The following is a 15,698-nucleotide window of genomic DNA, read 5'->3' as shown; positions in this document are numbered from 1 at the left end:
ACTGCCTCAAGGCAGCTATGATTTGCATGAAGTAACTTTTCAAATAATAGGTAACTCAAGGTCTTGGTGATCTTGGCACAGTTAAAGGGATAAGACTCAAATAAAGATAAATATGAATCATGCTTTCCCCCCTGAACTTACAAAGGTAGGTTTTGAACTCTTAAATAAATGATGATTAAGTTTTCAACTTTTCTTCAGTTTTGATACAGAATATGTATATTTTTTCCCTGCAGTTGATTTATTATTTTTCAGTCACTTTGAGAACACTTTCTAGTACCGTGTTAGTGTCTTCTTTCTAGTATCTGTATTTTCTACCGACGTGCTCTCCCTGAACAAGCTCCCTGTGAGTTTTCAATGCAGAGAGGCTAAGTAACTTCAGGCTTGCAATTCAATACGTTGGAGAATGAAATTTACTCCTCTGGGAACAAATCAGCTCAGTGTGTCAAGTGACTCTTATTAAATTAAAAAAAAAATGGCAAACAATCGTCAGGGTTTTTTGTCTGGCTGAGCATTCTTCAAAACTCCAAATTATTTTGAAAACAAAATGTCATCATGAGCTTTGTAACAAAATATTCAGTTATTTTAAGTTTCTCACTTAACAAAAGAAGTCTCCTAATCTTTCCTGGACCTGAGAACTCACTGAAAGAATCCCTCAGACGAAATACCCAGAAACTACTATATGAATCAGTGAACACATAAACATTCAAAAATTACATATAAAAAAGAATAAAAAATAATGAATTAATTCACAGTAATACAATTATTCTTTGCCTTGGAAAGCTTGAGGCATCAGCTGTAAATCCAAGCTACGCATTTCTTTACTTTGAAATATAAAGCTAACGCACTTCTATGGGTAGAGGCATCCTTCAATACCAAGATGCCCTTAGAGGAGTTAAAATGGCATTTCAGTGATACATCCAAAGAAACACACCATTCTGATTTATCCAAGCTAGCATCCATAAAGTGTTTGTCAGACATTTAGATTTAGAAGGAGAATTATAAGAAAAAAAAATGAAAATAACATGAAAATAACGATTTCTTTGGTAGGCACCCAGAGGCAGCTAAATGTATAGTGTTATTCCAGCTTCTTTTACTAAGTACAGTGAAGCAGGGATTTTTTTCCCTCGATTCACTTATAGCATTTTCCTCTCCTTTGTCTCCCCTTTCATGGCTTAGCAGATTTCCTGTTGTGCCTGTTGGGATGTGAAGTACTGCCACTACACAGCTGGGGAAGGATGTACCCTCTGTCTGCACAGCTGTAGCAATGATGAAATATAGGGCAAATCTTCCTTACAAGCAGAGGTTCAAGGGAAAGCCACTGGCTTTCTTAGCATTTTCCCTGGATAACTCACATTCTTCTGGCAGCATGTATTCTGAAGCAGTCCAGATATGACTATCTGGAGATAACACCAGTCCTCCTTGTCCTGTCACTGTTTCCAGGATACTGTCAGCGCTGCAACAGTTCTACTTTGTCATCCTCTACACATCCTCTCCACGTAATTGATAACAGCAATAATAATAACAAATAAAAATAGTTTGTTCCCACCTCTAAGAGGGGTATAATCTCTGACAGCTGTTGCTTCACTTCTCTTAGTCTTCACTTTCAACAGCCCTCAGTAAGACAGTTATGTGGGCTGACTGATTTCCAGTCTCAGACACTGAATGATGTGGAGGATGACAGCTAAGAACATCAGGCAGGAGCCTCTGTTTCTCAAAAGGCAGGGCCCACTCTCTCCCAGCTCTTCTGCTTTTCCATCCACACTCTGGACTGGCATGTTTTGTACCTCTACCACACACTGCTGGAACAGGCCCCCACATGACAGTTCTACAACCAGGAATAGTTTCAGCATAATGACTCTCTGACAGAATAAGAACAAAGTTTTCCAGTGATTAGTTATATTTTGGGTACCAAATTAGGGCTGCTCTAAGGTGAAAAAAAAACAAACCAAAAAACTCACACCCCAGACTCATCCAAAGAATCTTAATTTAGGTCATCGAACTAAAGCAGCCAAATTCTGCAGTTGTTTTGGAAAATGTTTTCAGTGGTATTAGCAGGACTTCACATCAAACCCCTTTAATTTCTTTCACTGATCACTCCAGCACAGCCTCAGGTGAAGACAAAATCCATTAAGACACAAGAGATGAAAGGAGAACACAGACCTTGCTTCAGCCATTGCATTCAGGGGTCAGAGCCTGCCCTTTCCAGTACTAACAAACCTCCCTGAAGGTGAACAACAGCCACTGACACAACTGACCATCAGTCTCAACTCTAAACTAAGATGTGATTGGAAATAGAATGCAGAACAGAATCTCCTCACAGGGAATACACAGGTATTTTCAAGGATCTTTCTTAATTTCTTATTTCACAGAACTTTGTTTTATACATACACAGAGAAATACACTACAGAGACTCTATATGGATACAGAAGAGATCAGCATTTCAAATTGTTTGAACAACTATGAAAAAGATGGGATTATAACTTTCTGTTGCTGATAACTCAGTACCATAAATAAACATTTCTGCCTCTTCTTGTAGGTCCCTTCCAGGAAAAAGAACCCTGTGGATGAGCTTTCTAGCAATAAACATCTATAGGTCACTATTTTAATATGAATCTGGTATAAACAAGTCAATAAGAAGGATTCTGTCTGTGAATTATACCTTATTTCAGTCTGAGACTGCAAGAGAAACTACGACCTAGGAAGAAAACAAGCAAAGCCTAGCAAAGAAGAAATGTAGTAAGGGCACAGAGAAAGCTTTCAACTGTAAAGAAATCATTTACAGTTCTGCAAAAATAAACATTCAGAGAGCAACTCTCAGTTTGGTGGAGCTCATCAGGCACCTGAGGGACATTCACTTTTAGAAGATTTACTTTCTCCTGTTGGAAGATGCCAGACTACTCCACTGGGGCTGTTGATGGTTGGATATTGATTTTTGCACTCTGGACTCTCAAAAGGCATCTACGGCATATGCTCTTAAACTTTGAAAATACCTTTTCCCAGCAGCCATTTCTTGACCACTCCCTTCCACTCTCTTATTTCTGAAACAATTAAAGGAGGACTTTCCTGGCACTGTGGTGTCCTACAGTCTCAGTCCTGAGAGGTCAAAAGTATATTGGTGCATGAACTGCTGTCTAAGACCTTAAAAAAAAGGCAGAAAGAAGATTCACTACGGACTAAAGGCGAAAACCTTTTCCCCCAGACATACAAGCAAATGGTGATCCTGACTGGTGATGAGCTGGATGTGTCCTGAGTGTATCCTGCACTGCATCCAGTACAGCATGCCCAATAGATCAAGGGAGGGGATTCTGCCCCTCTGCTCTGGTGAGACCCCACAAGAAGTGCTGCACCCAGCTCTGGGAACCCAGCATAAGAAGGCTGTGGATGTGTTGAATGCAGAGGAGACCATAAAGGTGATCAGAAGGCTGGAGCACCTCTCCTGTAAAAACAAGCTAAGAAAGCTGGAGCTGTTCAGCCTGGATAAGAGAAGGTTCCATGGAGATTGAAATACAGCCCTTCCTTTGTAAGAAAGATGTGGACAGACTTCTTTTTAACAGGGCCTGTAGATGTAGGACAAGGGTTTTAAGATAAATGAAGGTAGATTTAGCCAACATCTAAAGAAGCCATTTTTTTACAGTGAGGGTTGTGAAATATTTGAGGAGGTTGTCCAGAAAAACTGTGGATGCCTCACCCTTGGAAATATTCAAGACACTGTTGGACAGGGCTCTGAGCAATGTGATCTAGAGGGGAAGTTGTCTCTGCTTGTTGCAGGGCGCTTGGACTAGATGGCCTTTAAAGTTCCCTTCCAACCCAAACTATACTATAATTCTGTGATCTCTACAAAAACAAGATATATACATGGGTGCAAAAAAATAAGACATCTAGTCAAATTAAATAACTCGTGTCACTCAATACAGTCTAATCTCACTGTTCTTCAGAGTTCAGTGGAATGCAGCTGCTCATAGCTTTGAAAACTTCTATAGGTTCACATAGGAAATTAGTGATGAAAAAGGAATTATAACACAGTAGTGGTTATTTCTTATGTTTCCAAGTATCAAAGTAATTAAGAGCTGAGGCCTGTAATAAGTTCTTTCCTGAAATGTACCAGTATTTCTTTTTCCACTGCTTCCTCAGGAATTTTAAATTTTAGCCTTTAAGCCATAATTTCACACAATAGTCTGAGTTGGAAGGAAACCACAAGGATCATTGGTGTCGCTACAATTCTTGGATGAATGGCCCATACAGGGATTGAAAACACAACCTCTGGTGTCAGTGTTTTTAGAACCATGTTCTAACTAGCTGAACTACTCTAAGGTCACCTACGACTAGTTTTAGCTTTTTTATTCAAGATTTGAGTAAGTCCTTCAATTGGGTGAAATGTAGAAACCCAATTTTCTAGAGAACCATAATCTCCAAGTAGAAAAAGTAAATCTTCTCATGTGGGTGCTTGATATCATTTAACTATCAAGTCAAAGGAAAGAAGAGACAGAGTAGATTTTTTTTATTTTCTCCACTGAACAGAGCCTGTGGTAGCTACAGAATTAAATTGAGTGAACATGGCACACTCCAAGATGATATATCATCATTGAGCATTTACTCTTTTGGAATATGATTCTATGAATATATTTAACCTAATTTTCTAAGGAAATAATTACACTATGTGAGTATTCATTCCTGCCCCTCCCTCAGCTGTAGTGAGACAATAGGCAATTGCAAAGAGATCTGGAAAAGTGAGGGGGAAACAAAACAACAGGTTTCCAAAAACTTTTTAAAACTATATGGTTAATCAAAAAACAGGGAAATTCTGAGTGCAACCTGAATTGTTATGATAAGTCAGAAAATTCACAGGAGTATAAAAGAAGAAGAAATTGAGACCCTTCATGCACATCTCAGCCTTGGGAAAATTCTCAGTCCAAGCTCAATCTGTTCAGATTGACTGACCAAGGTCAGTCAATTTCAGGATGCAACTGCGCTGGAAACTAGATGTCTTTATTTCCAGTGTTGATAGAACTTAATTTTACCAAACAGTCTATTCCCCAAAAACTAATATCATTCTTCTTTTATACCAAATGAAAATACATACTGAACATGAAAAGAATCTATTGAAAACAGTTCTACTAATCATAAAGATCCTATTTTTGTCCAACATCTAAAAAGCAGGGAAGGTTAGATGAGCAAAAAGGTTCTGAGACCTGAACTCAGATGTTGAACTCAGTATGAATTCAATATGAATCATTAAGTGACCCACTGTCGTTCTTAAGTTTTCTTCAGAATAAGTATTTATATTGCCTGATATTCCAGTCTCTATTAAAATCCTCTCTTCAGCATCTGTCTCCAAGCACAGCACTTGTATTAAGGAGTAAATCAATTAAAATTTTCCTTCAGCTCAGGAAAGTTGGTTAGGCTTTGTACCAGAGACCATCTGATTGTCTCTTACACTGACCACTGATTTACAAATGCAAATCAGTTTCCTGATAGTCCTTCAGTAATGGAAGGGTGACATTACTGCATAAATACGAATTATTTTATGTAGAGTTTCCTTTTAAAAATGTATTTATTATTCAAGCTAGAGCAAAGTAATATTTTATTTTTAAGAATTTTGTCTGAGTGTGCATTTGGGCACTGTAATTGTTTTATGAATCACAAAGTTTTAGTCTACACCCAGATCTATATTTTCTGCTGGTAAATTAGCAGAGAATCTCATATATTCTCTGTGGTATGTCAAAGAATTTAAACTGTCTTCCTTTTTTTTTTTTTTTCTCCCCACATTAGAGAATTTGTTTGATTTCTCTTAACTCTGTAACTGCTATTCAAGTGTGTTCTTATGAGAGCTCTAAATGATTTAACAGTGAGCTCAGAGATTGCTGAAAGTACCTGATAAGTAGCTGGCACAACTGAAGAGTAAAGAATAAGAGCATCTACTAAAGAGAGGGCTGACAGGGGTGTACCTACAACTTCTTTAACTCCTGGAAGAAGCACTGATCATAGAATTAAGGTGGATGTGCCTCAAATTATTTGTCTATGTCAAGTCTCACTGAAGCCTTTTAACCCTGAATTCCCAAGTACTTTTCAACTTGGGCATTCAGGATTAAAAGTAGAGCACAACATTTTAAATAGAAACAACCGAATAACATTATTTCAAAGAGAAAAAAATAATTGAAAAAGCTTTCTTCAAAAGCTCCAACAGTCAACTTACTGGTACACCAGCATGGCCTTGGGCAGCTCAGGGATGTTCAGCAAGCCCTGCCCTGTCCTTCCCACCAAACCATTAGAACAGTTTGCTCTTGGCATTTTTGGGACCCTGCTGATCTGCTCTCCAGCTCCACCCTGGACACTTTCTGCCAACACAAACACAGTAGTCTTATTTCGCCACAAGAGAGGGGGACATCTCTTTACCCTGGGGCAATGTTCATACCAAAGCCAGTAACTCTTTTCAGGAATAAGTCCCACAAATCCATGTCATGTATGGATAAAGGTGACCTTCTAACAATTAAATTAATAGTGTATATAACGACTGGGAAGTGCTCTGAAGTAATCAGTCCCTTACCACCTTCCCTTTGATTTTGTTATTTAAAAAAAGGCAAGTAAGAGTGCTTTTGCCATAATACACCTTCAACCTTTTTTTTTTTTTTTTCTTCTTCACATTTTAAAATCTTTAAATTATATTGACCATTTCAAAATGTGTATAAATTTAATGAAGAAAATATTTGATGGTTTTGGGGATGGAGAATTCCGTGACTTTAATAACTGGAATAAAATGCAAAGTTTATTACCAGCTGTTTGATATGGGGAAACTACATTTTTCTCTCTCAACAGCAGCAATATTAATATATTTTGCAGCTTTGCCATTAAATACAGAGATGATTTCCCACTAATTTCTAAAAGGAGTTTTGTGGAAGAAAATGAGTAATCAACGTGGAGAATGCCTTTTCTTCCGAAATCGCTTTTAGTCTGACAAAAATGACAGCCATTTAAAGGCAATCACTAGTGTTTCATATCTCACACAAAAACCAGCAGACACAGTACCCTGCCTTTGAGACAAAACACTGATACATGTGACAGAACATTTCAAGCAGCAGTAATCAGAAACCACAGATCCAGCATCATCAAGAAAACAACCGAAACATTGTCCATTAAGATCTGTATCTCTTTTTGCTATTGTTGTTCAGCCTTTAACTGATATTACGCTGCACTGTGAATAACCAATTATCCGCATCTGACAGGTACAGGAGCTGCAAATCACATTCGTTCTGCAGGATGTACACTGATAACTTACACATCTGTTAAAAATAAAGTGCTTTTCAAAATATCACCCAGGAGGCATGTGTTCAGTTTTCTGTTCAGTGACCTTTGGAAACTCTAGTCCAACGAATAACTAGTGATGTGTGAGTAAGTTGGGAGACAGTAGATGAACAGTGCCTATAACCTTACATGTTATCTGTTATGAAGATGGCTATGATGAAAAGATACATTGCTCTTCCATAATTTGCTGAGAGAGCAAATGAATGAGAACATAAACTTGCATCCCTTTAAGTTTAATGGTTATGGAATTCATTATCCTGGACAATTAAAAATATAACATGCAGAAAAAAAGTGCAGTGAATTATATAATTTAAGTATCTAATTTAATGGTAATTTGCTACCTTACAGGCATTTGTTCACACAGTGTCAACCACATCTTGATAAATCTGGACTTCCATTCAATCATTTTATGTAGGAAGAAGTTGAACTGTGCTTGAAGATGGAAAAACTTCATATTTCCAAGATGTTGGTAGAACACCAAAGGAATTCAGCATTAACATTCTTGCATCCATTAGAAACCTCTGTGAGCATTATGACATAATGCAAAGCTTAGACTTTCTTTCTCACACCCTGCATGGCCCCTATGGCCTTGATCTGTGTCAGACAAAGTCAGCACCGTAAGACAACAGCTACGTAACCAAAAGGTAAAGAAAAAACCACCAAATCCAGAGGGACGTGGTACAGCACATATCACTTTGGTTTTGGTGCTACATTACCAACAAAGCCTTCACTGCAAGCCCTGATTACAACTCAGGAAATTCAGCCTTGGAATAGGCATATCTTTTATGCATAGATACGGTCTATAGCTTTAATGCATCACTTGGAACATTAAAAACTCTTTTGGATTTTTTCCTTTATACTGTAACACTATGCGTCCTCTATCATGCACATACGCCAGGAAACCAAAGATTTTTGAGGAGAAAACATTCCACAATTCCAGCTGACAAGCTAAAAAGGGAGCTACCAAGTCACAGAAGCTCCTCACAATAACCAAACACCCAAACGAGCACTGACAGAATTATAGGGAAGAAAAGCATTTTGAATGCAAGTAGCTAAACCTCACATTTTTATAGTTTAGAATAAAGAGTGAACACCTCTTTAAAAAAATATAAACAATCTTATTCTTAACGACTTTTAATTTCATAATTAATTCCATTATTTTTATTACAGATTATACTTTTCCTATAAGAGAGAATAAATTATACTTACCCTCTCCAAAGTAATTTCTTCAAATTCATATTCAATTTCTGTTCCGTTGACCTAAAGGACATAAAAACAGATCATTCTTTAACTCCACATGAAAGGTAACTTCATAGGCATACTGTAGAGCTGTTCCTGTATTATCAATTTACTGAAGCACATTTTTCAACACATAGCTGAGGAGTTCTAAAGTATAAACTACTTAACTCCCCTTTGTCCTGGGGGTGCATAATCAAGTCTATAAACTGAAAATAGTAAAAGTTCAGTATGTAATGGGTATATAAATCACCAACATAATAAGACAGATATTTGATAGAGCATGTTTGTGGACTTGGTGCCAATGTTTAAAGAGTTTCCAAGGTACTAGTTTCAAGTCAAAATAGAAGACCTGCTTCTAATATTTTCACAATGGAAGAAAAATTATTTATGCATTGTCTTACAAGCTACAATTTACACTGCAATACAAAAGCAGACAGGAAATTCACAGTACTTATGTAAAAATCACTCACTGATACATACACTGAAATACATCTTGTTTTCTATATTAACCTAGGGCAAGAATCTGACAGAGGACCTTTGCAAGAGACAGCTGAATGGCAAAAAGGCACTGAATGTTAATGTAATTCCTATGCTGAGTCCCAGTGTCAGAATAAATTAAGCTACAAAGTGTAGAGCACCAAAATGGATTGTGCTGGACAAGAAATCTATCACCTGAAGAGATGACACAGATTTAAGCAGTATTCCAAAACCTTGTTCCAGTCTGACATGGATTTTTTTTTGTCCCTCCAGGCAACTCACTTAACATACCTTTCTTCCTTTTCTAATTTCTTAAATGCGCAGAGTGGAGCATCTGAGAAAGCTACAAAGGCTCACTATATTGCAAGTAAACTGCAGAGCAATGACAATATATCTATTAAAATCTCAGAAGAATTTGAAAGCCTCACTTCAATACAACTAGTCAGCAATTTTTTGACTTGGCCAGAAAGTATCCATCAATTAAAAAAAAAAAAAAAAAAAAAAAAAGAAGAAAAAATATATTAATCATGCTATTTTAGTTTTTTCAGTTATGGGATATGCCCTGGAAAAGAGTTTTGCTTTAGTGTTTTACTTAATTTATACTTAATAAAAAAAATAAAATTTCAAGATCTAAACTGAAGGAAAGCATTGGGATTGACTTCATCCCGGAGGAACAAATTTGTTATTTCTCAAAACAAGAACATTTATCACGCCTCCCCACTCCCAACTGGTAATTTTCTGTATCAGATTCCTAACTGCGATCGTAAAACACTGTACATAAATCAATCTTTATCTAGTCAAGCACCTTTCAAATGTAATTAGGTACTTCTCTTGTGAATATTTTAACAAGGTACATGTATCCACCAAACAAAAGCTTACTCTAAAATCCACCAACTATTTAATTTGTTTACAATTCAAGATCTGATAAACCATGAAATCAGTAATAGAAATTTTAATAGAAATCACTAACCTGTGTTGAAAGGGAAAGAGACAGAAAAGTCCAAACAAACAACTCATGCTTAACAATTGCATGAAAACACAGCATCAATGAATATAATATTTAATATGTGCATACTATTTGAGATTTTCAGATTATTACAATTGGGTAATCACATCACATTACACTAACACCAGAGATGAACAAAAAAAAATTTCTACAGGATGTCTTCCCATCCTATGTTATCACTTAAATGCTTTCTGCAAATTCTCTTTTATTAATATAGGCAACTTACTAGGTATGAAGACCTTTGCAGCTATTCCATTTTTTTGTCCTTTCTTGTCTAATGATAATGAAATCAAAGCTATCTATATGTCTCTGTTTTCATGAACTTCTCTTTCATCTTGGGTTGGTGGATAGCTCTGATCTATGTCTTCAATTCCTCAGTCTTGCTCTATAAAGCTGTCTTTGCTTCACTGCTTATAATCGCTTTTCCTTTGCATTAAAAACTCATTAGTGCAGCAAAATGGGAAAAAGAGGGATATGAGAAGCGAGCAACCTCTGTGGAAAGATGAAAGGAGAAAACACAAGCTGAATACTCAATTTGTATTTGCACACAAACGGTATCTTGCTTATGACCATCTGAGGGCTTTCTATTATCATCCGCAGTGGCGATTCTGAGAATACCTTCAATTCAAATTGAAATTAATTGCGGCCAAGATCCATTATCAGGCTCCATGGCAGCAGGGGTGATATGAATTTAAAAGCTGATCTTGATCCAGCTCCTTTTGTTATTTAAACATACATGTCTGCATATGCTGTTCACTGCCCTGTTTGTATTCCTTTACCAAATAACCACTGCAGTTATTTCATAAAGAATCTAATAAGATACTGTACCCACCTGAGGCAGGTGGAATGATGCTTTATGCAGTACCACTCATTCCTAGCACCATCTTACTCCATATTTAGACTCTCTGGCTGCATCTACATTGCTAAATTATAGTCAGTTTTCAGCCAAGTCTCAGTGCTTAGGGCTGTTTCTGTCTGGAGCCTGCTGGAAGCAAATAGCCAAGGAGTGAGCCAACAGTTAAGCAGGAAGAGAATCATGGCTCCAGCACTGGAACTGGCTTGTCATGCTCTCATTCAGCAGCATATGGACATACCCTCTGTTTCTGTACATTTTAACTTGACAGTCTCTGGCCTGTCAAAGCACCTAAACAAGCTGTCTGAACCTGCAAGTTCCATTTCTTGCAAGGAGTGGCAACCTACTCTTGTGTCTCTCTTTGCATGACTTTTCTAATCCTGCTTTTATATCAGCCTGTAGCAAGAACAGAAAGCAAAATTTACTATAGCCTCCATAATTTTAGATAACTATGAAAAATTACAAAACTTTTCATTCAGTTTTCTCTTCTATAGACTGGTAACAAATTTCTGCTTAAGGGCTGCTGTATGTCTTTCATAATTACGCACCACTGAAAGGCCAGATCTGTGGTTTAGCAGTTTTCCAATTGCTTTTGTGGGCTTGTCTGCACCTGTAACTGGCAGCACATGTCCAGTGTGATATCCAGCACCTACTCCCACAAGCCCAACCAGCCAGGATATCCACAGGGAACAACTCAGTCTTTCCTCCTCTCCAAAATCCAACAAACATTGATCTTGGCTTCTGTCTCTGATTTGGGACACAGACATGCACTCTTCTGAGAAAGATGCTCAACAGCACCTGTGACAGTAAGGGGCCACAGGACTGCAGCAGCAGTGGGTAAGGGTACACAAGATGAGGTCCATGGGAGGACACAGCCAACTGCACCCCTTCCTCAGGGCACAGGAGTTGGAACCAACACCTGTCTGATTGAGGAACTTGCATCTCTGGCAGAAGAAAAAAGATACTATTGACCAGGACAAAATGTGAAAGTGCTACATGGAAGCAGGTCTGCCTGAAATCTTTAGATAATTTAGAGGGCCTCTGTTGCATGGCCAATACACACTTGCAATGCAAGAAGGTTCTCATCCTCCTGACCTTACATATATTCATGATCCAGAGCATGATGAATGCACAGCCTTTCTAGAATAAGTTACCAAAATTTAATTAAGTCCGGAGGTTTAAAAGAACCCCTTGCAAAGGCAAGGTAATCATTGCCTTTCATTTAGGGCTGCACCTGTACTCTAGAGAACTCTCCAAAAGATTTGACAAGGAAATGTCTTTAAGAGAGATGTAATGTATGATAACTATCTAGACTCCACCATTCAAAGGAGATTTCGTGGCAAAGTTCTCATGGCTATTAGAGTTCACTTATCTTTCTAAAAAGAAAGCACTACTTAGCTTCAGTGAAACTCACTTTTAGGAGAGTGAGAAATAAGAAACAGGTAAGGAGAGGTTTTTATACACAATTTTGTGAAAAATCTGAAATAAAGACCAGCATACAGAATGTCAAAGTGAGGACCAAACAAATTCAAATTTGTTTGTTCCTTTATGAAAAGACTCTTACTTTCCAGAAAGTTTCTCTCCCTTATGGCAGCTTAAGGGTGACAAAAGCAGCTGAAGTAGTCCCTTACTGAAAATCAGCTCTACAGATTTTGCTAGATGCCTAAAATCCTTGAGACAAACACTTTGTTGGGTTTTTCATTTTCTACCACATACTCTGCCACTTTATTAACACCTTTAAAGATATTTTTTCTCATAATAACCATAGTAACTTGATACTCTTTTTTTACTTCTGCAATTATTTGATTTGATGGACTTGTTTACACTAGAAAAGTAAACACTGCATAATTCTTTCTTGCTATACTTCTAACCTACAACAACTCCATCCAATCAATAAGATATATATTTCATCACGTGAATTTTAATGATAAAAACTCTATTATGATAGTGGCAACAACAGACTCAAAACATACATTCTATACAACTACAATATTTCAAAAACTCTGAACCTACCCTTTCTAATAAAAATGGCCATTAGAGATGTTTGTTATGCTAAGTCTTATTTTCAAGAAAAGATTGTTTTCCCTAAAAATTACATCTCTAGACCTTTATCACAAGCAAAACTCATTTTAATCATATTTAATTGGGTATTGTTTTTCAGATAACTGCAAGAAAGAAGGCTGCTTCTTCTGTTGTCATATGCATAAGAAGATAACTATCCTGACACTGATTTTCATTCGACATGCAAAATTTATTCCTTTGGCTGTATGGTTTCACCAGTTGCCTTATCACCAAACCTCAGCAGAATAAAAGATTGCCAAATTCTTGTTGTACAAGTAACCTCAGGATATATTTTTCCTTTAGAAATTTCCACTTGGCTGTATAATTAAGATGGTGATAGACTCAGAGAATCATAGAATGCTTCAGGTTGGAAGGAACCTTAAAGATATCCATTTTCAAACCCCCTGCCAGGGGAAGGGACATGTTTTAGACCATAAGATTTTATATTTCAGAAATAGCAAGCCCATTTGGGTATCTAACAAGTCTTAAATAGCCTTTCACAATTTTTCTTTTGCCACCAAAGCTAAAGAGTAATCCTTATTTAGCCCTTTGACAACTCCAAATTCAGGTTTTTTTCTTCAGTAATTAAAAGCTGCTGATGTTGTTTTGATAGTGCCTTCCAAAATCATTAGAAGCTTCCTTTCTTATTGCATATAAACATACAGAAAATACTCACCTGACTTCTCTGATTTCAAATGTGATGACTTTGCATTTTTGAGCTGTCCTACAAAGGCTGTCAGAAAATTTTTCATGCTAGCCCTTACCTGAGAGAGTGCATTTTACGGACTATTTATGTGAGACATCCCACATCTATTTTTAATTATGGTGCATAACTAAGCCCATTTCCTTCTTTTTACCCATGCTTCCTTTAGGAAACAAGGAAAATACGTTAAGTTTTTTGAAACAAAATTTACCATAATCTAAAACTTTCTTGTTGTACATAGGACTCTTCTGTATGAAGAATGAAAAGTAAAAAATCACTGGGTTTTCAAAGAAATTTATACTTTATCAGGAATAGATCTTTTCGGATCCTTCCATGTATGCCCAGGGAGCACTCCCCCACCACCAGTCACTGTACATCCTTCAGGGAAGATACCACCCTCAACACAACTCTCTTGAAGCAGAGCTCCAAGAAGCCAAATCCAGCTCTTGGTCGACACTTGCAATGATCTGCAGTCATGATTAACTCGTACCCTGCTCAAAGGTACAAATATTCACTCATTCTTTCCTTTTTATGTCTCTCATATCCTAATTTTTATTCAGCCCCTTCTCCAATGATTGTCTCAATACTCACTCTTTCCTCTTTCCGCCTCCTTCACTGCTATCCTGGCTTTTTTTTTTTTTTTTTTTTTTTAATTCCCTTGGATAAAACACCCATGTAGCAAGTAACCACTGTCACTCTTCTCTGGTTGATTCCCAAATTACAATTTTATTTTACTCTCCCCATTCCTCATATCTTGTCCAAACAGTCATGCTTTCTTGTCTACTGTAGATCACAATCCCCCAGCTGTAATCACAACTTCTCCTGGCTCCAAGTCAGGCTCCATTGCTGATTTTCATTTCTTTCAGTTTTTCTTTTTCTTCCTTCTTATTACCCCTCAATTCTATTCTGTTTTCCTCTCAACACACAGATGCACACACACATACATATGAATTTAAATTTACTTTATCTAATCCCCCTTCATCTAAAGCATTATTCATGAATAGTTTTCTACCTTCTCATCTTTTCCAACTAAACTTTAAACACAATCTTCTCCCATGACTCCTATTAAGCCACTCATACACTCCATGTTTCTTGTCTTTTCACTAATGCATCATCTTCATCTCAACTATGCTTGACCTTAGTTTCAAGATCTAGCCAAAACAAGGGATTCTTTTCTGGTCTCCCCTACTCACTGTTCTCATTCCCCATAATCCTTCTTGCTATTCAGCAACAATTTAGATTTACTTTATTTTAGCTGTTTTGTCACCACAGAGCTGACATTTTCTACATTATGAAAAAAAAATTGTTCATGCCCTTCTCTAAGGTATTATTTAATGAAGTTTACAAATAGGCATCAATTTTTCTTTCACCTCTTTGTTTTGTCCATATTCTGAGGGAAGCATTATTTTAAGTGTAAGCACTTGATATAGCTAATGCAGACTCAACACAAAAACTTCCTAGTTTTATAAGCCTAATGCAGGAGCAGATAAAAAGCAGAGATCATGATTTCAAGTGGGGTTCACAGTAAATGGAAATGAAATTATATCTGTGTGTGAATTCTGTTCAGGCTAGCACTTCCAGCTTGTACAAAATTAGTACCAACAAAAGAAGAGTGCACAGTTCAGCTTTGGTACTTACAACATTCTCTCTTACGCTAAAATAAATTCACATACTATCATATTATCTATCTAAAGGGTAGATATCCAAGACGAGAAGTGATCTAGGTTTGGGGTTTTTTACAGGTACAGGAGAGAGGAATCAAGGGGTGTGATTTATGTCATGTGCCTTAGTCTTTAATTGAATTGTTGTTTAAGAACCTGCCTGCCCACTGACTATATGGGGAAACTTTAGACTTCCAGGATTTGCATCCTGAAAAAATTGTTTCTTAAAAAAATGGCAGGATGCTCAGAACTAGGTGATCTTTAAGGTCTCTTCCAAACAGTTCTGACTCTATGGAAATTCTTTTTTTTGTTTTTTTTTTTGTTGTTGTTGTTGTTTTGGTTTTTTGTGATTTTGTTGTTGTTATTGGTTGTTTTGTTTTTGTTTTTTGTTAGTTTGTT

General features: G+C 37.0%; 1 protein-coding gene across 6 annotated transcripts in view; it reads right to left on the bottom strand.

The window, feature by feature from the left end:
* Positions 1 to 15,698, bottom strand: part of DLG2 (discs large MAGUK scaffold protein 2) — a 986,088-nt gene that overhangs the window by 354,830 nt on the left and 615,560 nt on the right. For all 6 annotated transcript variants that reach the window (XM_066341286.1, XM_066341281.1, XM_066341282.1 and 3 more), the window contains one exon: positions 8,509 to 8,559. In XM_066341286.1, coding sequence (XP_066197383.1) covers positions 8,509 to 8,559 — 51 coding nt within the window. The remainder of the gene's footprint in view (positions 1 to 8,508; positions 8,560 to 15,698) is intronic.

The sequence above is a fragment of the Sylvia atricapilla genome, chromosome 2 (genome assembly GCF_009819655.1).
Source record: "Sylvia atricapilla isolate bSylAtr1 chromosome 2, bSylAtr1.pri, whole genome shotgun sequence".
Classification (NCBI taxonomy): domain Eukaryota; kingdom Metazoa; phylum Chordata; class Aves; order Passeriformes; family Sylviidae; genus Sylvia; species Sylvia atricapilla.
This window is presented reverse-complemented; position numbering and strand designations above follow the sequence as displayed.